This window comes from Phyllobates terribilis, unplaced genomic scaffold (genome assembly GCF_046119375.1).
Source record: "Phyllobates terribilis strain yellow unplaced genomic scaffold, ASM4611937v1 Scaffold_1__5_contigs__length_1240528914, whole genome shotgun sequence".
Lineage (NCBI taxonomy): Eukaryota > Metazoa > Chordata > Amphibia > Anura > Dendrobatidae > Phyllobates > Phyllobates terribilis.
The window spans coordinates 864,362,432-864,387,781 of NW_027362761.1; the positions used below are offsets into that span (position 1 = coordinate 864,362,432).

The 25,350-nt window shown below is 40.5% G+C and overlaps 1 protein-coding gene across 1 annotated transcript in view; it reads right to left on the reverse strand.

Annotated features, from left to right (window-relative positions):
• Positions 1–3,072: 3,072 nt before the first annotated feature.
• The window catches only part of UBE2D3 (ubiquitin conjugating enzyme E2 D3), a 58,043-nt gene continuing 35,765 nt past the window's right edge, over positions 3,073–25,350 (reverse strand). The window contains exons 5-7 of the mRNA XM_073639180.1: positions 6,839–6,944; positions 5,909–6,002; positions 3,073–4,584 (exon numbers count right to left, since the gene is read on the reverse strand). Of these exons, the coding sequence (XP_073495281.1) occupies positions 4,539–4,584; positions 5,909–6,002; positions 6,839–6,944 (246 nt within the window). The 3' untranslated portion in view covers positions 3,073–4,538. The remainder of the gene's footprint in view (positions 4,585–5,908; positions 6,003–6,838; positions 6,945–25,350) is intronic.

Below are 25,350 nucleotides of genomic sequence, written 5' to 3' on the forward strand. Positions count from 1 at the left end.
TCCAGAGTAACTCTGCTGCCTCATTATAGTGAATGGATCCCATGGGGATTTCATCTGAATCACATCACTCAGAGATTTAGATGGGCACTCCCAATAAAAGCTTCAACTCCATTCACAAAAAATGCAAGTCCCCACTCAGGTCTGCAATCTGTTAACGAACATATCAGAGGCTTCCACATTACTGGTAGCTCAAAGGCTCTGGAAAAGCAGAATGGCTCCTCGCCCTCCAAAAGAAATCCAGCGAATTCTGTGCTCCCAAATCCAAATGTGCCCCTCCCTTCTGAGCTCCAGTGTGTGTCTAAACCGCAGTTAGCGTCCACGTTTGGCACTTCTGTAGCGACGAGAGCCCGCCTAATTTATGGGTGCATGTCTCCAGAAGCATAAGTTGGGCAGAACGTACTGGTCAAGACAGCAACAGTTTGCAATCTTCTCTTAGCAACATCACTGCTGCTTGTTTCTGGAAACCACCCATGGAGACTAAATAGTCACTACACCTGTATATAAATTCACAAAGGGGTATAATTTCCAAAATGGGGTCACTTGAGGGAGATTCTGCTCTTCTAGCACGTAGGGGCTCTGTGTATGGAGTCCGCAAACTATTCTAGGAAAATCTGTTATGGAGGAGACAAAAAGCGCTCGGTCCCGCGCAAGTCTTGCCGTATGGTTAAGCAGTACTACACAGCCACATATAGGGTATTTCTACATTCTGCAGAAATTTTGGTGCAATTTTTACCCATTTCCCAGTGTGAAAATGTAAAATCTGGGGGGCTAAGACAAAATTTTGGTGGTAGAAATGTTATTTTTTTTTCTTCACTGCCCAATGGTATAAAATTCTGTGCCACACCTCTTGTGTCAATATGCTCACTGCACCCCTAAATGAATTCTTTGAGAGGTGTAGTTTGTAAAATTGAGTCACTGATGGGAAGGTTCGGCTGATCTGGCACCTCTAGGGCTCTGCCAATGTGACATGTCACCCTCAAATTAGTCCAGCAAAACATGAACTCCAATATAGCGCTTTCTCCCTATGTCTCAAAAGTAGTTTTAGACCACATATAGGGGTATCTGCATACTGAGGAGACATTACACAACAAATTTTGGGGTCCATTTTCTCCTGTTACCCTGGTGAAAAAGCTAAATTTTGAGCTAACAAAAAAAAAAATTGTGTGGGAAAAAAATGTGATTTCTTTATTTTCACGGCTCAACGTTATAAACTGTGAAGCACCTGTGGATTCAAAGTGCTCACATCTATACAAGTTTCCTGAGGGGTCTAGGTTCCAGGATGGTGTCACTTGTGTGTGTGTGTGTGTGTGTGTGTGTGTGTGTGGGGGGGGGGGGGGGGGGGTTCACTGCTTAGGCACATCAGCAGCCCTCAAAAAACAACATGGCATCAGTTAATTATGGCAACAAATTTTACATTGAGACACCAATAATGCTTGTTCCGTTGCAAGCCCTGCCATGCTCCTAAACAGTGTTTTTCCCCTCACATATTGGGTATGGGTGTGCTCAGGAGAATTTGCAAAACAAATTTTGGGGTTTATTTTCTACTGTTACCCTTAAGACCTTTTTTTTATTATTTTTTTCTCGTAACGTACGTACGTGCGTGCGTGCATATGTGTGTAGTGTTTTTTCCTTCCACATTCCATTAATTCTTGTGAAGCACCTGAAGGGTTTATAAACTTATTGAAAGCGGTTTTGAGCAAGCTGAGGGGTACAGTTTTTCGAATGGTGTCACTTTTGGGTATTTTCTGTCATAAAGGCCCCTCGAAGTCACTTCAAATGTGATGTGGTCCCTAAAATTTTTTTTTTTTTTTTTTTTTAGTAAAAACGAGAAGCTGCTGGTCAACTTTTAACCCTTGTAACTTCCTAACAAAAAAAAAATTGTTTCCAAGATTGTGCTGATGTAAAGTAGACATGTGGGAAATGTTATTTATGAACTATTTTGTGTGATATGCCCCTCTAATTTAAAGGGCATAAAGATTACAAGTTTAAAAATTGCAAAATTTTTACAATTTGTTAAATTTCAGATTTTTTCACAAGAACACAAGTCATATCAAATAAATGTTTCCACTACCAGGATGTAAAATATGTTAAAAAAAAAAAAAAAAAAAAAAAAAAAAAAAAAAAAACCCCTGTCTCAATCAGGATCCATTGAAGCATTCTAGAACTATTACCCCAAAGTGACACTGGTCAGAATTCAAAAAATTGGCCAGGTCAGGAAGGTGAAAACAAGTTTCAAGGTGAAAGGGGTTAAAAAGTGAACAAAACACTTAACCTGCAGATTAACAAATATAGCTGCAGGTTAATTGCTTTATGGAGGTGCCTGGCTACAGTACTGAAGAGTGACACCTGTGGGAAAATGAACTTCATTTCTCTCAAAAGCCTCCAGCTTTCAGTCATGTCCAGAGCAATAACGGTCACCGCTCACAGTAGTGTGGCAGCAGTAAGCATGTCACAGCACTGACTACTGGCTCTTGCAGTGCATAGCCAGATGTTAAATCACCACTGGGGACAGGCTTACCGCCACCACTGTCAGTGCTGTGAGTGGGGACCAATTGCTCCGGGCACACCTGCATGATTGAAAGTTTGTTTTCTCCCAGGCGCCGCTCTTTCAGTATAGTGTTCAGGCACCTCCGTAACGCTATTAACCTGCAGCTTTAGAGTTATTCTTCAGGCTAATAGTGTCAATAGGGTGAAATTAAGTATTTAGCTGCCATTTTAAACAGATACAGATTGAAACAGTTTTGTAACACAAGTCGTATGTGTGAAAGTTCGTTATTTTTTTTTTTTTTTTCCTCTACATGGGTGCCTTCCGATTTTTGCTCATCTATTAACAAAGTTGTTAAAAATTTAAGGGAAATATATCTCATACAGCTGTATACACAGGCACCAAAAATGAACAAGATTATATCTGTTCAAATTGACAGCTTTGAGTTCTTTTAAAGAAAAAAAAAAAAAAAAAACTTAACAGGCACAGTAAAAGCCCTTAAGACATCAAGGCTATGTACGACATTTGTAACAAAAAGAGGGAAATACTAAATGGCACAGACAGCTTTTTTTTTTATTGTGAAATGGAAAAAAAAACGACAGTACTGCTTTTTATTCATTCATGATATTTCACCTAGAGATTAAACTTGTTGTTTGCACTAAAATACGTATTTTGTAAACAGCAGAGCAAATAATCCTTTCAATCTAATTAACATCTCACAAAAAAAAAAAAAGAAAAAAAAAAAAACTTTTAAACAAGCTTCACAACCAGTCCCACATGTCTACATGACAGCAAGGATTTGGCCGTGTAAAAGATGCCCACGTGAATCTTTACTATTATGTCCCAATAGCGCCAATCTCACTACATGATCTGCAGCTCAATATTCCAGAAGTTAGGAAAAACTTTTATTAGTTGATAATATACCATGAATGTTCAATCTGCTAAACAACCAGGATACTCTAAACCACAGTGACCCCCTCCCCCACAGCCAGTCCAATATTAATTGCTGGAATTCGTGCCTAGGATGGGCAATAAGAGACGGATTTGGCATATAAGTGGATAAACAGCTTTAAATGAACATAGAGGGGAAAAAAAGTTTATGCTCTATACACTATCATTTGACGTCAAACAGAATCCAAACTTTATATACACACAGATTTGTTGAATTTACATAGAAAATAAGGTTGCAAACATTGATTAATTCAGGCAGCTAACACATTGGTTTATGCAACTTTATTGAAGAAAAAAAAAAAGAAAAGAGCTATTAGTTGATCAGTCATCCAATGACGTTTGAATCATTTTATTCAGTGCTATATTAACAGTGTTTTGGAAGAGAGATTAACTAATAGCTCAGCCTCCAAAAACAAAAAAAAAACCTCAATGAAAGATTACAAAAAACTTTTGATCCTATCTTTGTTATTCAATGGGGTTTCACCTTTTAATTTCAATCTGTCATGTTTATTGACATGCATAAAATACATTACTTCTGCAGCTATATAATTTCAACACCAACTCTGCACCCAAAACATCAGTTATGAGCATAAAGTAAATGAAAGTCTTAAATGTCTGGAGGTTTTGAACAAAAAAAAATATCAATAGTAAATCCACATTGCTGAATCCTACAATAAGACAAAGAGGATTTAATAACTTTTTTTATTATTTAATTTTGCCTGACCCTTTCCCCTCCCTACCCCAAACAGAAAGGCTCTAATCTTCACCACTGCAGTAAGAAATGAAGAATGGGGTTCTCTCATAACCAAGTTACAGTGAAGACGACGGCCATGTTTTAACACATGCTCAGTTTGATAAGATTAAACATCTTGGGCAATTGTATTCGGGCAACTACTTGACAGTCTAGAGAAGTTTCTGTCCGATGCTGAGCTAAGTCTTCCCATATGAGCATGTGCATGAAGGGAGGCAGCACAAAATAAAAGAAAAAAAAAATAATAAGGAAGGGGTAAGTAGATGAGGTCTGAAAGGGAGGGGAAAACAGTAATTTAAAGTTTATTTTATTCCAGCTATAATGCAGGTGTATTTAGACTTGAAGGTAGCATCACATAGCATACTTCTGAGTCCATTCCCGGGCTATTCTGTTGTACCTAAAACAATACAGAAAAGGATTATAACATACAGCAAGTGGCCAGTTATGCATTGAAGAAAAACAAAATCCATGCTATTTAATCACACCCACTTGGACAGGTAATTTCATTCTGCAGAACATTTTAAAAAGAGGTTGTGTACAGGATTAGAACTTTTTTGCAAAACCGTTCCACGTCTATCCAGAGGTTGTATCTGGTATCACTGCCATTTAAGCAACACTTGTCTCCAAGCCAAAAAAGTGGCCAGAGTTTGCTCTTCACTTTGACTTGACTTTGAGCCAGGTGCTGTTTTGGAAGCCACCTACACACCGAGTATTCTGACCACCAAAGCAATCCAGTTAAATCATGCTTGACACTTGCACCATTGTGCGCACACAACGTATGGAGACCTGTTGACAATTTAAAGAACCACTCCCATCAAAATTATTTATCCTCTACTATATTGCAATCACATTATGTAGCACTGTATACTTATTTCTCATTCTGCCCTTCTACCCAGTTAATTCTTCTCTTCTAAGGACTTACACTTAAAGCACCACTTCAGCACAGGTACTGTGCGCTGCGGGGATTCACCGGTATGAGACCTAGGACCGGAGGCTATGTATTAGTTATACATGCCAGTGGGCCTGGCCTCGCTCCATACACTTGTAAGGAGCGAGGCAACACCCTGTCTAGTGACGTGGACAGCCAGTGGGCACGTCCGACTAGAAGGCGCGGCCTCGCTCAATACAAGTGTATGGAGAGCGGAGCCACGCCCACTGGCCGGGGGTATGTATAATGCATACATACCCTCCGGTCCCAGGTCTCTTACCGGCGAATTCCCGCAGCACACAGAGCCTGTGCTGGGGGGGTGGAGGGGGGATTCATAAGCCTGCAGTCACACAACACTTGACTGGACAACCCCTTTAAGGATAGCTGCCTCAGACACCCATTTAAATGCACATATAATACTGCCATAAGCAGTCTGATTAAAGGAAACATACCTACATCTGGCAGCTACAAGTTTGGCCATGCAACAGTACCAAACAGGAATCACAAACCTCTAAATTAATCTGTAGCAGAAGTGTAATCCATGCAGCAACCAAAGCTTGTAATTTTATAAATCTATGCTGTAAAATACGCTTACCCTATAACATAGCGTATTTCTCTGTCCATTCTCTTGCTAGCCTATTGTACCTAATAAATTAAACATACAACTTTTTGGAAGCAGTCACATAGAATGCAAGCTGCTTAATATAATTATACTTTGAGATACAGGGTTGGAAAAAAAAAAAAAAAAGAGGTTTAATTTAGCAAAGTCACTGATCACATAAAGCATACTTACTTTTCCCTATCTGTTTTGTAGATCCGTGCAATCTCTGGCACTAGAGGGTCATCTGGGTTTGGGTCACATAACAGTGAACAAATTGACAAAAGAACTGGAGGGCAAAGAAAAATAAATAAAAATTAGTAATGAAGTTTATTAAAAGTCACTAAAACTTGTTTGTATACATCAGTTCAATCTATGTAAAGCACATTTTCAATGGTTTGAATTCATGAAATCTGGATAGTTCTTCTTGAAGGTATATGAATCTCCAACATTAGTCGACATGCTATATTAGAATATGCATTACCATCAGAATTGTTGGTGTTGAATAAAAGGGAGATACATCCCTTTAATTTTTTTCCTACACACATCGTGGCTACTAGTCAGCCTGGACTATCACTATGTAGGGAGAATCTCTGCTGCAGCAATTAAAACGCAATCACCAGTAGCCAACAACTTGCAACTGTCAAAACTGAAAGACCACAATGAAAACTTTTTGGAAGTTATTTCTCCCCTTAAGTGTTCACATCATAACTGGGAAAAGCCTTAACCTCATGATAGTGCTTTTACGGCAGTCAAATCCCCACCTATCAGAATGGTCGAGCTGCAGAAACGTCACTGATTTGCCACAGCAATAATCCCATTAAAGCTGTTGTGCACAGAACTGTTAGAGGCATGTGCATGCATGGCAAACCCACTGAATTTTCTGCCGTGGAATGGCTTGTGGAAAATATGCTGGGTATTACAGTGCAAGCAAGCTAGATGTGACTGTACAAGACCGCTAACAATGTAGAGTCAAAAAATGTAAACAAAAGTGCAGAGTATGTGGACCTTTGGTGTGGTTTTTAATACTTCGCATGTTGATTTCACTGAAAATTTTCAGATTTCACTAACTGCAGAGTTCTCCGAAAGCAATACAAAAAGTGAACACATAGCAGGTAGACTCACCCTTAGAAATAGTTAAAGCTGGGGACCACTGTGATCTGAGAATGTCAAGACAAATGCTGCCATTGCTGTTAATATTTGGATGGTAGATTCTCGTTGTAAACGCAACCTATTAAGTAAAAAGCAAGGATAACATACAGTGCAATCCAACATTAAATTTAAATGTAATTTGACTTGGAAATTTCCAGAATAAAAATGTATCTTATACGAATCAATTTCCATGTGGGCATTCAGCTGCATGATCATTTAATAGCTCAGTGGCATTTTCAGTGATGTTTAACCCTAAAAGGATATCTTGAGTCTAAAAGCCCCCCAAAGACAGATTTATGTCAGCTGAATCTGCCCATATGTATGGGTCTTGCTGACAAGATGGTGTGGGTAGCTGAAACATCATAACCTATCAAGTGTGTTCTATGGTGAGAGAGAAGGCCCATCTTGCCTTGGAAAAAAAAGGAATGCTCAGGTGCAAACGCTCCCAACAAGTCTGCTAAATTACCTTTTGACCAACAGATATTTCACATCTATCGCTAGCTTAATAGGGCTGTCCAGTTATACCTGCAATATTGGAAATTGGTTTCGAGTTACAAAATCGCATGGCCCATCGACTGCCCAACTGGTGCTACATTCATTCTTTGGGGTTGCTTGGGGGGTGGTGGAGTGCGCAGCACTCAGCAGCCTTATGTGAAATGAATGGAGCACATGCCCACACTACCGCACAATTCTAATGTGGATAGAAGTTCCCGGCTCTGCTGATCAGTGCAGGTCCAAGCAGTCAGACCCAAACAAATCTACAAGTTATTAATACCATGGATAGTTGATAATTTGCCTTAAGCTACAATGCCTTTAAAAGCTGTAAATGCAGAGAGCTGTGACTAAAACAAATCCAGCAGGACATGGGAGAAGACCAGATCGACAAGCTGCTCAACTTTGCATTACGCTTTAACAGTTAGTAAAGTATATTTGTCACAGGTTACTTGTAAGGCATAGAGTCAGCTCTGAAAGCGGAGCTCGCCCCACAGTGGGCAGACACTGGGTATGCTACACAGCCAACATTTACTTTATAGAGGAGTGACAAGAGCCAGGGCTGTGAAGTCTGTCCATTTTGGTAGAGTCTGTATATAATGGACCGACTCCGACAATATATAATACATTGGGTTCAGTAGTACAATGCAGGATGTGCTGTAAATTTTTTCATACAAGTTTAGGAAAGTTATGAAAGGTCCTATAAATGTCTGTTCCTGATCTAAGGATCTCTGCTTTTAGTTGAGATGAATCTGTGCAGCACTTTATGGACATGCTCAGTAGTGACCAGTGCTGTGGAGTCAGTCGGTGGTTTGGCTTACCAACTCCACAGCCCTGACTAGAGCTAGCTCCAATTGTTACTGTTCAACCAGCAGCTTAAATAGCCTGCCTGTCTGTGCGCTCAAGCACCACCTCCCATCGGCTCTCCCACACTGCGATCGCGGAAAGCCAATAAGACCTGCTGAAAACCTCCATGGCTGCTGTCTTAGGGTATGTGCACAGGATCGGTATTGGCAGCGCTTTGAACACTGTATACTTTATGCTGCATCCAAACCACTGCACACAGGTGAATCCGCATGTATTCATTGAACCATGCGGATTCACCGCATCCTATACATTACAGTGATCCAATTTCTCTTGCGGAAATTAACATGCTGCAGTCTGGACGGACGCGACGCATGCCCGCGGGTGATCAACAGATGTACGGGGGGGTGTGCATAGTGGGCATGGGATTTCTTGAGATCCTAATCCACTATGCTTTAACATCTGGTCGCTGCAGATTGCAATCCACTGATAGCAGGAGGACTAGGGGTACGTGCACACTAAGCGCAGCCTCTGGCTGAGCTTCATGGGAGGGAGGATGTCAGATATGCAGATATTATCGGCCACAAAAATATAACCACCATGTAGCTGCAGTTTTCAGATAGATTAAAATGGAATGTAAAGAATTGACTGTTGGTAACAGCAGAGACCACAGATACACATTCCTGTAGAGTTGTAGCTTTGAATGAAAGCATTTTCCCCATATATTCAATGGGATTAGAATTTATATTGTTCATGTGTGCTGTAAAAAAATACTTGGCAACATGATTCTCCAAGCCAGAAAGTTTGCAAAGTTACAAGACTTGCATAGTTCATGTAAGTGGTAATTTACCCCCGAGACCTGCAAGTTTAAATCAATGGAGCCGTTTGAGGGTTTTTTTTAACCGGTTCCCGACCGCCCACTGTAGATAAACGTCCGCGCTGCCTGGGCTCTGTGCAGCGCCGACGTTTAAAAACGGTGGGTGGTCTCGCAGTGCTCAGGACCCCCAGGGTCCTGCAAGCACTGCGATTCCGGTGCAGAGCGTTAGCTCTGACAGGGTACATCATCGGGACCTGATTAGATCAGGTCCCAGTGATGTTAACCCTTTGCTGTCTTCTATATGCTGCGATCTATAGTGATCGCGGCATATAGGAGACAGCAGGAAGAGGGGGTCGTCTTACTTACCTCCGAAGACCTCCGTTTCGTTTGAGGACCTGGGGTTGCTATGGCAGCTGGAGGTCACATGACCGCCTCCAGCTCTGCCATATATGGTGTCCTTCCTGTCTGGCTTCAGCCTGTATGTAGCTGATGCCAGACAGGAGACTGAAACAGTCAGTGAAGATCACATGTAATGTAATATATGTCTATTACATTACATGAGATCAGTGATCAGAAAAATAAAAATTAATGTCCCATACAGGGACTAAGTAAAAAAAAAAGTTTTTAAACTACGGTATTAAAAAAAAAAAAAAAAAAAAAAAAAAAAAAAAATCAAATAAATAAAAATAAATAAAATATTAAACCAATAAATCCGTATATTACAAAACCAAAAAAAGTACACATATTTGGTATCGCCGCGTCCGAAACAACCCGAGCTATAAAACTGTCACACTAATTAACTCCTTCTGTGCACACCGTAATAAAAATAAATAAAAAACGGAGCAAAAAAATATGCTTTTTCATCATATCGCCAAACAAAAAGTGGAAAAAAATGCGATCAAAAAGCAGAATAGAAATAAAAATGGTACCACTGAAAACTTCAATCTTGTTCCGCAAAAAAAAGCCGCCATACAGCTCCATCAGCCGAAAAATAAAAAAGTTATAGCGCTCAGAATAAAGCAATGCAAAAAAAATATTTTTTTTTTCTATAAAATGGTTTTATTGTGTAAAAGCGCCAAAACATAAAAAAAATACAGTAAGTGTAGTATCGCTGTAAACGTACTGACCCGAAGAATAACGCTGCCTGATCACTTTTACCACACGCAGAACGGCATAAAAAAAAACCTAAAAAAAAAAATTCCTGAAGTGTTTGTTTTTGTTAACTTTACCTCCCAAAAAACGGAATAGAAAGCGATCAAAAAATGTCACGTACCCAAAAATGGTTCCAATAAAAATGTCAACTCGTCCCGCAAAAAACAAGCCATCACATGACTGTCGGCCGAAATATGGAAAAATTATAGCTCTCAAAATATGGTGATGCAAAAACTAGATTTTGCAAAAAAAAGCGTATTTTAGTGTGTGACAGCTGTCAGTCATAAAAACCCGATATAAATCTGGTATCTCTGTAATCGCACCGACCCGAAGAATAAAGTAATCTAATCAGTTATATCACACTAGGAACGGCATAAAAAATAAATAAAACAATTATTCACCTGCTACTGATTTGTTTATTATGTCTCCCAAAGATCCCAGTAAGACTCTGTTCACATTTATCCTGTGCTCTGCGCTGAGCACTTACACCAGAGTTTCCGTGTAAATCTCTGAAATACGTGATTCAGCCAGAACCCATGATGGAAGATTCCCTGTAATGAGGCAGATATAGGCCACTGTGGATGCCATCTGGCCTGTGATCCCACGGTGTCATTTGTTTTAGGCGTGCATAAAAGTGCGGTTGGCCACAGTTTTGTGCACTTCTGAAAAAAAGGACACCACTAAACAGAGGCCAGACGGAGTCCAGAGTAACTCTGCTGCCTCATTATAGTGAATGGATCCTGCAGGGGTTTCATCTGAATTACATCACTTGGAAATTTAGATGGAAACCCCGATGTAAGTGCTCAGCATAGAGCGCCGGATAAATGTTACGTAAAATGTTCCCAATAAAAGCTTCAACTCAGTCCTCAAAAAAAGCTAGTCCCCACTCAGGTCCATCATCTGTTAAAAATATAAAGGACTGCCAAGTTACTGGTAGCAGAAAGGCTCTGGAAAAGCAAAATGGTCCTTGCCCCCCAAAAGAAATTCAGAAAATTTTGTGGTCCCAAATCCAAATGCCTATTCTACAATAATTTGTTCTCCAATTGTCAAATAGCACTCCTTCCCCCTCAAATCTCACCGTATGGCTAAGTGGTACGATACAGCCACATATGGGGTATTGCCACTTTTAGAAGAAATTGTGTGACACATTTCGGCACCATTTTTACCCATTGCCCTGTGTGAAAATGTAAAATCTGAGGGTAAAACATTTTTTTTTGTGGTAAAAATATAATTATGCTTTTTTCACTGCCCAATGGTATAAATTTAAAAATTAAAAAATACTCACTACTTCCCTAGATGAATTCCTTGAGAGGTGTAGTGTACAAAATGGGGTCACTTGTGGGGGTTTCTGCTGTTTTGGCATGTCAGCGACTCTTCAAATGTGACATGGTGTCTGCGGCCTATCCCAGCCAACATAGCGCTTCTTTCTCTTCCGAACCCTGCCGTACACCAAAGCAGTGGTTTTCCCCCACATATGGGGTATCGGCGTACTCAGGAGAAATTGCACAACAAATTTCATGGTGCAATTTATCCTATTACCCTTATGATAATGCAAAATTAAGGGATGAAAAACGGTTTTGTGGGAAAAATGTGAAAATTTTATTTTTACAGCTCAATATTATAAACTTCTGTGAAGCACCTTGGGGTTCAAAGTGCTCACCACACATCTAGATAAGTTCCCTAAGGGGTCTAGTTTCCAAAATGGTGTCACATGTGGGGGGTTTCCACTGTTTAGGCACATCAGGAGCTCTCCAAACGCAACATGGCGTCTGCTAGTTATTCAGACAAATTTTACATTCAAAAAGTCTAATGGCGCTCCTTCCCTTCCGAACCCTGCAGTGCGCCCAAACAGTGGTTTTCCCTCACATATGGGGTATCAGCACGCTCAAGAGAAATTGCACAAAAAAATTTGGGGTCCATTTTTTCATGTTACCCCTGTGAAAATAAAAAAAATTGGGTCTAAAGTAACATTTTTGTGAAAAAAGTTAAATGTTAATTTTTTCTTCCACATTCCAAAAATTCCTGTGAAGCACCTGAAGGGTTAATAAAGTTCTTGAATGTGGTTTTGAGCACCTTGAGGGATGCAGTTTTTAGAATGGTGTCACTTTTGGGTATTTTCTGTCATAAAGACCCCTCAAAGTGACTTCAAATATGATGTGGTCCCTAAAAAAATGTTTTTGTAAATTTTGTTGGAAAAATGAGAAATCGCTGGTCAACTTTTAACCCTTATAGCTCCCTAACAAAAAAAAAATGTTGGTTCCAAAATTGTGCTGATGTAAAGTAGACATGTGGGAAATGTTATTTATGAACTATTTTGTGTGACATATCTCTCTGATTTAAGGGCATGAAAATTCAAAGTTTGAAAATTGCAAAATTTTCAACATTTTCGCCAAATTTCCGATTTTTTCACAAATAAACACAAGTTATATCGAATAAATTTTACCACTATCATGAAGTACAATATGTCACGAAAAAACAATCTCAGAATCAGGGGAATATGTTGAAGCGTTCCAGAGTAATTACTTCATAAACTTGCAGTGGTCAGAATTGAAAAAATTGGCCTGGTCACGAAGGCAAAAACAGGCTCTGGTGCGAAGTGGTTAATGTAGTGAACTGAATGTTTTTATTGACACCATTTTTTGAAGTAGATAAATTTTTTTTATGCAAATCTGGCATATCGATTTTTTCTCTTTACAGCATTACCTGATCAGGTTAATTTTACATTTTAATAGATCAGACTTAAACGGACACATCAATACCTTTTCTATTTCTTTATTTTTAATGGGAGCAAGGGGCTTTTTATGGTTATTTTTTTTACTGTACAAGTTCTTTAACGGGACTAAAGTGATCATCCAATCGCTTACAGTATCAACTTATTCTTTAAAGAACACAAATTACTTGCTTCTCATAACACTAGCGTAGTTATATTTATTAAATATGTGCATTTTCATTCAGATTTGTATATGTAGTCATATAGAAATGTATTTGCATATGTAAAGATCCATCCATTTGCATTGTGGGGAAACCGTTCTTAAAAAAAAAACAAACAAACATTCTGCTGTAAAAAGGAATATATTTTTTACAATAGCACTTTTTCTTTTTTATGAAGGGAACATTAGCAGTGACAGAGGAAGCTTAAAGAGGGGGGGGGCACACAGTCCTCCCAGTGCTGAGGAGATGGTGAGCGTGCCCACAGGCAAGACTAATATGAAGAGACCAGAACAGCAGGAGAAGGGGAATAGTTTTTTTTTTTTTTTAATAGGGGGCCCATTACACAGTATGGAGGTCTGTGTGGGGATTACAGTTGGGGAATCATACTGTGCTAGGGACACCATTCTTTGGTTGGGGGATTGAGGGAAGGGGTACAGTAGGGTCACTATGATGTGCATGTGGAGGGTACTGTGGGGCTATAATGCTGTGTTTGGGGGCACTTTTGTTTGCATCATACTTTAATCATTGTTTTATTCAAGGTTTTTTTATCCTGTTTTTACATATTTAAGTTAGGCAATTGGGCAATATGCTTTTTACTGCTCTTACATAACATTATTCCAATAGAATTCCAAAAGTAATTTTGTCCTTCTGTGTATTTGAGTTTGACATCCCTGGCTTAAAGGATTATTCTCATTACGATAGAGGGTTACAACTGCAAAGAGGTTGTTAAAAAAAAAAAAAAAAAAAAAAAAAAACACACAACTTTGCAGTTTTACTTTATTAAAAAAATTCCATTCTCAAGAACAGACCTCCACTGCAATCAGTGGCTAGTATCTTAGGCTTGGAGTGCAGTGCTTACAAGCTCTGTGCTCTAGACTATAGCGTGCACTAATGTAACAGTTGTTTTTCTAAAACCTCAGTATTCAGGTTAAATTGCAGTGTTGGCACTCTGCAATCCAAAACCCACTTATTTATTGCAGTTTGGGCACTGTCTCTAAAAGGTTCGCCATCACTGGTATATACGGTACTCGCATATGGAAACCTCTGCTTCATGCCGTTATAAAGAGACTCTGTAAAACGGATATCCCTGATAAAGGAAAGCTCTCCTTTGTGAAATACATGGGACATTTTTGGTCTCTCCTGCCTTCTGTAGATTGCAGTGACATCACTAAGGCAGTGCAAACATTTGTTTTTGAGAGACGCCACCGGACAGGTCACCCTCAATGTTGGATCTCAGTATTTGACCACACATCCACTTTACCCCACTGGATACCGTCACCACAAATGACGGACGGTGCGTAGTTGTACAAGTCAGTCAAGCAGGACATACACATTTCATCTCAAGCCTAATAAAAGACTCCTACTTCCAGTTCTTCACATCAGTAGCAATATAATGGACTCATACCCTTTTTGTACAGAACCATTATCAAAGCATGTCTAATCTGGGCAGAGACATGACCAATTGTGAATGGCAGATCCTATGTTCTGTATAGGCAATTTTTCAGTAAAAAAAAAAAAAAATATGGCCCCAATTCATCCACCAGTTTTCACCAGAATTCTGGTGTAAAATCATGTTGAAGTATTGTAAAATCTGGAAGTTATGCAAACATTTTGCGACTTGACGGTTTTGCAAATGTTCGGCCAGCTCTACCAACGTTTTGAGAGGTCAAGGATGAGGACAAGGCCAAGCGAGCCCCAATAAATTCATAATTTACACCACAAAAGAGACAAGCATCAGAAATGTACCCTGGCCCGATTCATACATTTGCGGAACATTGCAGTTAAAAAATATTCCCAAATTCATTTAAAAGGAACCTGACATGTCATTTGTAGCATGTAAACTGTCAGTGTGTTAGTGATGCAATGCACATCATTAATACGTTTTTTTATTAAAATCAGTGCAATAATCCTTTACAAAAAAAAAAACAAAAAAAAACACTAGTTACAGTGGGTACGATAAGTAATCCGACCCCTTTAAATTTTTCACCGTTTCATTGCAGCCATTTGGTAAATTCTAAAAGTTCATTTTTTCTCCTCATTAAAGTACACTCTGCACCCCATCTAGACAAAGAAAAAATGTAAGATTTTTTGCACATTTATTAAAAAAGAAAAACTGAAATATCACATGGTCATAAGTATTCAGACCCTTTGCTCAGTATTGAGTAGAAGCACCCTTTTGAGCTAGTACAGCCATGAGTCCTCTTGGGAATGATGCAACAAGTTTTTCACACCTGGATTTTGGATCCTCTGCTATTCTTCCTTGCAGATCCTCTCCAGTTCCATCAGGTTGGATGGGGAACGTTGGTGGACTGCCATTTTCAGGTCTCTCCAGAGATGCTCAATTGGGTTTAGGTCAGGGATCTGGCTGGGCCAGTCAAGAATGGTCACAGAGTTGTTCTAAAGCCATTCTTGTTATTTTAGCTGTGTGCTTAGGGTCATTGTCTTGTTGGAAGGTGGACTTAGACCAAGTCAGAAATCTAGAGCAGTCTGGAAGAGGTTTTCATCCAGGATCTCTGTACTTTGCCACATTCATGTTTCCTCAATTGCAACCAGTCGTCCTGTCCCTGCAGTTGAAAAACACCCCCATAGCATGATGCTGCCACCACCATGTTTCACTGTTGGGATTGTATTGGGTAGGTGATGAGAAGTGCCTGGTTTTCTCCACACATACCTCTTAAGAGTTATCACCAAAAAATTTCTAATTTTCGTCTCATCAGACCAGAAAGTGTTATTTCTCATAGTCTGGGAGTCCATGTGTTTTTGAGCAAACTCTATGCAGGCTTTCATATGTCTTGCACTGAGGAGAGGCTTCCGTCGGGCCACTCTGCCATAAAGGCCCGACTGGTGGAGGGCTGCAGTGATAGTTGACTTTGTGGAGCTTTCTCCCATCTCCCTACAGCATCTCTGGAGCTCAGCCACAGTGATCTAGGGGTTCTTCTTTACCTCTCTCACCAAGGCTCTTCTCCCACGATTGCTCAGTTTGGCTGGACGGCCAGGTCTAGGAAGACTTCTGGTTGTCCCAAACTTCTTCCATTTAAGGATTATGGAGGCCACTGTGCTCTTAGGAACCTTGAGTAATTCAGAAATTCTTTTGTAACCTTGGCCAGGTCTATGAGCTCCTTGGGCAGTTCCTTTGAGCTCATGATTCTCATTTGGTCTGATATGCACTCTGAGCTCTTATATAGACAGGTGTGTGCCTTTCCAAATCAAGTCGTATCAGTTTAATTAAACACAGCTGGACACCAATGAAGGAGTAAAACCATCTCAAGGAGGATCATAAGGAAATGGACAGCATGTGACTTAAATAGGAGTGTCTGAGCAAAGGGTCTGAATACTTATGACCATGTGATGTTTCAGTTTCTTTAATAAATTTGCAAAAATTTCTATGTTTTTCAGTCAAGATGGGGTGCAGAGTACATTGAGAGAAAAAAAAATGAACTTTAGAATTTATTAAATGGCTGCAATGAAAAAGTGAAAAATTTAAAGGGATCTGAATACTTCCGTACCCACTGTATATGGTACCTGCTCTTTTAGTCATAGGGGTGTGCTTCATGGCATTCAGTCCGACTTGTTGCAGCCTACTCAATTTGAATGTCCCCGGATTTGTGCCATCACTTGCATTTGCATAGAAATCCTGTGCTGGCGCAGTGTATTACAGTATCCGTGCTTGCACATTGGGGACAAGCTCTTGCGCCGAAGCCGCTGGGAAATGCACAGCTTCAATGAGTGGCTCGCCGATTGACGATGTGCAAGTGCGGCTCCCCAATACACAATTCGCAAGTGCGGATACAGTAATACACACTGCGGAAAGGCGTGATTTTCAAAGCGAATATTCAAGTGACGTCAGCACAAACCCAGGAACATAATTCAAACTGAACGGTCGACGACCAGCCTGACAATGCAATGAAGCACACCCCTATGACTAAATGGGAAGGTACCATGTAATTATATAAAGTGGTTTTTGCAAAGGATTATAGCGCCAATTTTAATGAAAAAAAGCATGTTAGTATTGCATCACTAACACCGCACTGGGGACAGTTTACAGGTTCCTCTTTAAGAGGCACACTTAATCAATTTGCTGGATCCTACTACAGCATCCCATTAAGACAGAGCATACAAAAAGCAGGCCTTAATGAATCGGACACCTATGTAGGTGATGTATTATATTACATGTATTTTAGGAGTGGGTAAAAATGCTGCAATGTAAAGATATTTGATAATTACTTTAAAAGTAATAAATGCAAAAAAAATTAGTGAATGAGTAAGAAATTAAATCCGATCAATACTTGGCGTGGCTATGTTTTTCAAGACCGCATTCTTTCCCAGATACACCTGCACAGTTTTTGAATAAACACGGCAGAGGCTGTTCCTAACACCTCGGAGAGCCAACCACAGATTGTGTGGATATACAGTCATGGTCAAAACTGGAGATAGACAAATTTTGGTAATAAGTTTTCCGCTTCAGTTTATGGATCTTGTAGTCAGATGTTTCTATTGCTACTGACATACAATTATATGAATTTCATAAGTTCATACTTTTGACAAAAATATTGTGTTTATGCAAAAAGACTCAATATTAAACAGTGCTGACCCTTATTTATCAAGACATGCAGAAATCCGCTCCTGCGCCACATCCTGACATAGCATTGAAAAGTTTAGCGCTTACACAATCTGAAGGAGGCTTCAGAGAATAAAATAACTTTACCCCAGCTCTCTGCAGTCCAATCCTTGCAAAGTTATTTTCTCTGATGAAGCCCCTTTCAGACTGTTTGGCACACCTGAAAGGACATCTGAAGAATAGTTGAGTGCCACCATGAGTCTTGCTTCATGCCGATACTATTCTGAAGATCATTCATACTGTATGTGGGGTTGCTTTTCATTTAAGGGAGTGGGCTCACTAACAACTTTGTCTAACACTGCCATGAATAAAAAATGGAATTAAAGTATCCTCCAAGAGAAGCTACTCCAAGAAGCAATTTTGATGATTAACAATGGATTTTTCAGTATGATGGAGCACCATGACAAGCAAAAAGGGATAAATAAGTAGCTCGATGAGCAAAACATGAAAATTGTGGGATCATGTGCAGGAACTCCAGTTTTCAATGGAATTGAGAACCTTTGATTAATTCTCATAAGGTGGGTGGACAAACAAAGCCAGAAATTGTGATAAACCCCAAGCACTATTTCGGTAAGAATGGGCTTCCATCAGAAAAGATTTGACCCAGAAGCTGATATCAAGGTGCCATGGCAAATTGCAGAAGTCTGGAAAAACAGGGTCAGCACTGTAAATAGTAAGTCTTTGAATAAGCTTGATGGATTGGTTAATAAAAATGTAAAGACTATGAAAAGCTTATAATTGTACTTCAGTAAGCATAGAAACATGTTGCTAAAATTGAAAAACAGAATGTGTGTCAGGCTGTGCCCACGATGCAGAAATGAAGCAGAAAATTTCTGCATCTCCCTGGCAGAAAAAACGCATGCAGATTGTGCATGCGTTTTTCATGCAGAATACATGCGGATCCACATGCGTTTCCGCATGCAGATTGACAAGCGCTTTCCAGGCAATAGCATCACTTGGAAAGTGCTTGACAACTAGGTCACACTGTATAAATCCATGCAAATAGCATGGATTTATATAGTGTGACCGTAAAAATAAAAAAAATAAAGCTATACTCACCCAGATTCCCCAGCGTGTGCTGCAGCGCTCCTTCCTGTCTGGTTCCCGGCTGCCGGCATATCGCGAGACACAGCGGTGAGGGGACTGCGGTCACATGACTGACGTCACCGAAGGTCCTTCAGCGCTGCCGGCATGCAGAGAGAGCCGTCGGAAAGGTGAATATAACTTTATTATTTTATTCTTTTTTTTACAGGTACAATGGTACCCAGGTCTGGATGAGAGTCTTCTCTCCTCCAGAACTGGGTACCATCCGCACATAGAGACGCATAGAATCCGCTTGCACAAATGTACAGACGCGCATTCTATGCGTCTCAATGCAAGTCAATGGCGGCGCTTCCGCAAAATTAATGCACATGCTGCAGATTTATGAGCGCTGCAGAAACGCTGCGGAAAAATCCACAGCATGTGCATTGACATTGCGGAATGCCATTGGGGACCATGGGGTGCGGATTACCATGCGTTTTTGATGCGTTTCCGCTGCGGAGATTCCGCAGCATAAACGCATGAAAAACGCATCGTGTGCACGCAGCCTCAGTCTCAAAACTTTTTTGGCATGACTGTAGGCTTGTGTAAATTCTCCCGTGTCTTCATGTAATCCCAGACAGACTCGATGAGATCACTGCTTTTTGGGGGCCCGCATTATCAATTCCAGTACTTTTTTTCTGAGCACCTGCTGACAATTTTTTTATTGCACCCTAGCTGAGTCGGCTCGCTTGTTTCCATGTCGAAGGTATAGCCTTTTTTGGCCCCAATTCTTCTAGAACGTCCACTTTTGGACAGACTTTTCCGAACAGTACATTGGTCCAGCAGAGTCCCACTGGTTGCGTATAATCCTAAGCATCTTCCGATTTAACCACTTCCTGCTGCGGCCATTTTTCATTTTTTCCTCCCTTTCTTTTAAGAGCCATAACATTTTAAAGGTTTACCTTCACAGGAGTACAGTCATGACAATCACTGATGTCTTCAGCAGACTTCCAGCTGTCATAGCAACCTATCAGCTGAATAATTCAGCCATTATCTGCTGGGAAAGGTGCGGTCTCGGCTGGGGAGTCGCATCAAAGGCAGGGAACAGACATATGAAGCAACTCTACATCTGATGTAAGGGGTGAAAGGGAAAGGAGCATGATGTGTCTTTCATTTGCCAAGTTTCCTCAACCATGGAGTCTACAGTCCTCAACATTGCCCACTTCTGAGTGCAATCAATGCTGAGAGATACAGGCAGATACTTACCCATCATTCAATACCATCAGGGAATCTTCTGAATGGCTTGATATTTGTTCTGAAGTAGGACAATGACCCAAATATACAACCCATTGTCATTAAGAATTATCTTCAGTGTAAGGAGACCTGCAGCCAGTCCATGCATTGCGATCAGAGCATGAAAGCCTCAGAAACACATGAAGCTGTCATGCTCCGGTCAGGAGACCCAGGGCCAGTCTATTCTTGGACTTTTTGGCACGGACGTCTGAATGAGCCCTAAAAAAACAAAAAAAACACCAGAGTCCAAGAAGTGATTTGCCCACACAGTGCAGATCTCAACAATGGGTGTGTCTGAGATTATATTAAAGGGACCGTCAGTGGGATCAGCCCCCCTTAGCCATACAAGTCATAAAAAGTTGAAGAAAATGATATCTTGATATGAGTGATCCAATGTCTTATTGCAGAGAAATCCATGTTTTCCTTAACAGATCATTTACATTTTAAGATATATAGCCCAGACACTGATCTCCCTGAGAATCTGCCTCCACAGAGTTCTCATTTAAAATAACAGGTCATTGTGAATTATGCAAATCAGGAGAGCAGACCACCAGTCATATCTTACTCTGGTATCACCCCCCTTTAATTTACAATAAGCTCTGGAGGCAGATTCGTGTCCTTAAGGCTGTGTGCCCACTATGCGCTTTTCAAGTGGCTTTGCTGCGGAATTTCCACAGCGAAAACGCTTGGCAATACGATGCTGCGTAAATTTCAGCTGCGGATCATTGTGGAAAAATACGCAGTATGTCCATTAATTTTGCAGACTTGCAGCGTAATTGCAGTCATTGACTTGCATTGAAACGCATATTATCCGTGTCAGCACATTTGCACACACGGATAATATGCGTTTCTATGTGCGGATGGTACCCAGGTCTGGAGAAGAGGAGAATCTCCTCCAGACCCAGGTACCTTAGAACATGTTAAAAAAAGATTTTAAAATAAAAAATAAAAGATTATTCTTACCTTCTGATGGCCCCCTCATCGATGCGTCCGGTCTGTTGTATCGGTGGCGTTAGGACATCATTTAGTCATGTGACAGGTCACGAGACCGCTGACATCGGCGGTCGCGTGACCTGTCACATGACTCAATGACGTCACCGCAGGTCCTTCACACCACAGCGAGCCGCCCAAGAGACCAGACTGAGTGGAGAAAATACCGGGGGACATCGGAAGGCAAGTATCATCTTTATTTTTTACCATTCTTATTCTTTTTTTTCCCCCAACTATTACTTAGTCACTATATAAATCCATGCGGTTGCATGGATTTATATATAGTGTGACCAAGTTATCAAGCTCTTTTCCAAGTGATGCTAAATTCACTTGATAACCCGCATGCAGAAATGCATGCAAAAACGCTTGAAACGCTTCTACCTGGCGGGAAAAACGCATGTAAAATCTGCAGTTTTTCCGGCCAGGGAGAAGCGGAAAAAATATGCAGCATTTCGGTATTGTGGGCACTTAGCCTAATACTTAGATGAGCCATTAAGATCTAAGAAAAAACATCTTTTCCCTCAGAAATCCACATCGGTTCAGAGATCTTTATTCAACGACTTACTCATTTTATTCTATGACTTACATGCAATATAAATGGCTTTAAAGAGTTAGTCGCTGACAAATTCCCTTTTAGAGAATGAAGGATTTGCAAAAGCTTACATACAGAAGTTCTGTGGTCCGTTCTCAAAGATATTTGAACAACCTCCCTACAGAGCTTTTTCAAAAACTCTGCAAATATATTGCTGATGTGATCACAATATTGATTTGATCTAGATTTTTATTTTGTTTAATTGTTCATATTCTTAGTTGATTAAAAACACATTTTTTTAAAGCATTATTTGCAGAATTTCTTCCAGACCTGGCTAAAACTTTTGCAGGACATTATGTGCATATACATTAAGCAGTCAGTCAAGCAGAGCTAGAAGAGAGGGGTGGGTGGGGGACAGTTTGGACCTTCCCCTGTGACTAGTCATTTACATCACATTGTTCCCAGCTCAATATAGGTTTTGGCTAACATGCCACAGCATGTCAGAGCACCCATGGTTGTGCATTTTGTCAGGTGGTTCATGCTGCTCGGTTTTTAATAGCCATCACACTACAGCTATGTCACATTATGTAGCCTCATTATGTATAGTGATACAGAGTAGGGCCCTGACTACCTAACAGAATGTCTCATCAAGCAACTGCTTCAGGTGTTTTAGGAGTGGTTGTCCCATAAACACCAGTGTGGGGAGAACCAGAAATACGAGACATAGGAAGCTGAAGATACATGTAAGTAAACTGTGGTCATGGCAATAACCTAGATCCAGAATAGGTAGATCAGAATTTTTAGCCTAGATGAGATCGTCCAAGACCAGTGATGAAAGTTATTCTTAGGCAAATCTTATTACTCATTGTAAACCTATATAGAAAAACTAAGGAGGGACAGCAGTAAAATATTTTAGATCTGAAATTCACAACAACAAAACATGAATATAATGGTGGCAAACCCAAGGCATACAACATGCCGTACCACTGAAGGGATTGGTATAACAGGTTAGAGATATTGCGCTCCTGACGAAGTTGCAATAGCAAAGAAACGCACGTCGAGGTACGCCTTTGCAGGCAGCAAGATTATGGTGAGGGGCGAGTATCAAAAAACTGTAGCACTGCCTTACACAGCTTCTATGCAGTAGATTTTTTTTCTTCACTTTACTGTTGATTTTTTTAGCACTGTTTCCAATTCACGTATTGGGCAAATTCACCTGATAAATGGATCACTTATATTACCACAGTTATCTTTATAACTTGAATGGAGCACTGAAAAGTATAAGCAGAGTTTACTAGTGGTTTTGATCAGTGCTTTATGGCTGTACTCACCCCTCAATACCTGTAACACCCATTCCTTAAGTAGTAGAGTAGGCTTATGTCTGCGTGAGTGTCACCATTTTCATATTTTTAGAGATAGATATTTTATAAATTCCATATCCAATATAGTTTACTATTGTACTATATAGGTTTACAATTTTTGGTTAGGAGGCCTTTTTGAAAGTGATTTTTCGTTTATTACTCAAGAATAACTACTATAGAAATGTGCAAGCCTCAAAGTCAATAATATTCTTCATTTGGTAACCAAATGAAAAAAAAAAAAAAAAAATCAAAGCACACAAGTCAGACATAAAATACTAAAGGTAGGCAAGTGATAAAACGCCCTTGTGTGAATACTACAAAATCAATAGAGTGATATCTGTGTGCAATCGCAGTATTGACAGATACTCAAAAAGGTACAAGCCAAAATAGCCAGTGCTGAATAAATTAAGGCCCTTTAAGGTACATTCAGATAAACAGGGAGCAAGTGAGCAAGTGATATCAAGTGATTACACTGATAGGTAAACGTACTTCCTGCCACTGTATTGCTGTCAAAGAAAAGCACACCCAACGCGCATCTCGCATCAACTTTAGTCGTCCCCTTAAAGGGTCTTAACTTATAAAGCACTGGCAATTTGGCTTCGGCCTTCTGAATATCAGTCCTCGATACTGCGATTGCACACAATAACTGTGTATTGATTTGTAGTATTCACAGCAGGGCGTTTTGTTATCACTTGCCTACCTTTAGCATCTTATATGTCTGACTTTTGTATGTCTGTTTTTATGCTTTTTTCCTTTATTTGATAAAAAAAAAAGTTCTTATTGATTGAGCCTTGCACATTTCTATATAGGTATTCTTGGATTTATTGGTGCATTTTATGCACGTAGGTTTTTGTTTTTTTTAATTACTTATTTAATACTTGTGTTCTAGTGAGAATATGGATAGATAACGTCAATAGAAAGATAAGAGTTCACTTGTTTTGTGAGAAAATAGGGTCCTTAACCATACTTAGTCTAAAGCAACTCATGAAACGTATTGTCTAAACCTGTGTAAATGTATATGAATTGCAAGTGTGGTAATTGTCTCACAAATCTCAGACTTTCCCTGTTTCCAGCAGGCTCCAGTTCTCTTCTGAGTCACATGACAGCTATTCTGTAGTGATGAGCGAGCATGCTCCTTACTCAAGATTTACGAGCATGCTCGGGTGTTTTCTGAGCATCTTCGGCATGCTCGAATGTTATGTTTCGAGTCAGTGTGTGCATGATTTGCGACCGTCAGGCATTCCTCACATGTATTAAAGCTGTCAAACAAACAGTTGCAAATCATACACACACAGTGACTCAAACATAACATTCGAGCACGCCGCAAATACTCAGTGAGTACCCGAGCATGCTCGCCGTAAGTGTTAACAGAACACGCTTGCTCATCACTCCTATTCTGCATTGCCAAATCACACGGGGGTCTGGTATAACGTTTCATCAAGACCAGCGATTCGCTCGCCCGTGTTGAGGAGGTGGCGTTTTGGTGTAGATAATGAATCAAAAGTAATAGGCTCGTGCCCCTTAACGAATTCGTTGAGGCGCATAGTGTCGAGCACTGACTTGAGACTCCTCACAAGTCTTACTCTAGCCGCTGCTGTAGTAAGATTTGTGGTGTATCGAACGCTGGGGCTCGTCATGAATTTGATAGTAGTCACACCCCCCATTGTCGGAGGTGGAGCAAGAATGGTGCGAAACTGCAAAGTGTTGCATTTTGTGTGCAAAATCACAGTTGCACCCACCCCCCCCAAAAAATGAAACTTTTCAAAGCTCATTTTCGCCAGAAATTTGGATGCGTGACAAACTGGCAATTCACATTAAAATCCATAGAGTCCAAACACACTTAACCCCCTGGTGTTGAAGGCACTATTCAAACGAAGTCCTGCTGCTCGGTGATTCACGGCAGGGCCAATCATTTAAATACACCTTCCCTTCCCACCCATCGCCATTCCCCTCATGAGAATGGTGGAGATAGATGAAAACCAAGCAGGTGGTAAGGGGTATTTAAAGGTTTGGCCCCACCATGAAGCACTGAGTGCCTGTACTTGGTTTAGCAGTCATTCTGTGCTGACAGGCCCTTCACTCAGTCGACAGTGGTGACAGGTTTACTGCTGTGGCTAATTATTGACTGCTGTGGTCACTTGCCAGTCTCCACCAGTAAAAAAAAAAAAGCATGAAACCAGCAGGGACAGCCTGTTGTGCAGAGCAGGCTAAGGTAAAGTGAGCAGTGACTGTAAGGGTATGTGCACACAAAAAATTTTGATGCTGGCATACCAGCTGCATTATTTGAAGCAGAAGACGCTTAACCCCTTCCCGACCCGTGTCACACCGTTTGTGACATGGAAAACAGTTCGTTCCCGACCCATGTCACAGCGTCTGTGACATGGAGGGAAAGAGCCCCTGCAGCGCCTGCGAGCGGGGTCGCTCAGGTGTCACAGTTGCTACTGCAACTGGACATCCTGAAGTCGACCCCCC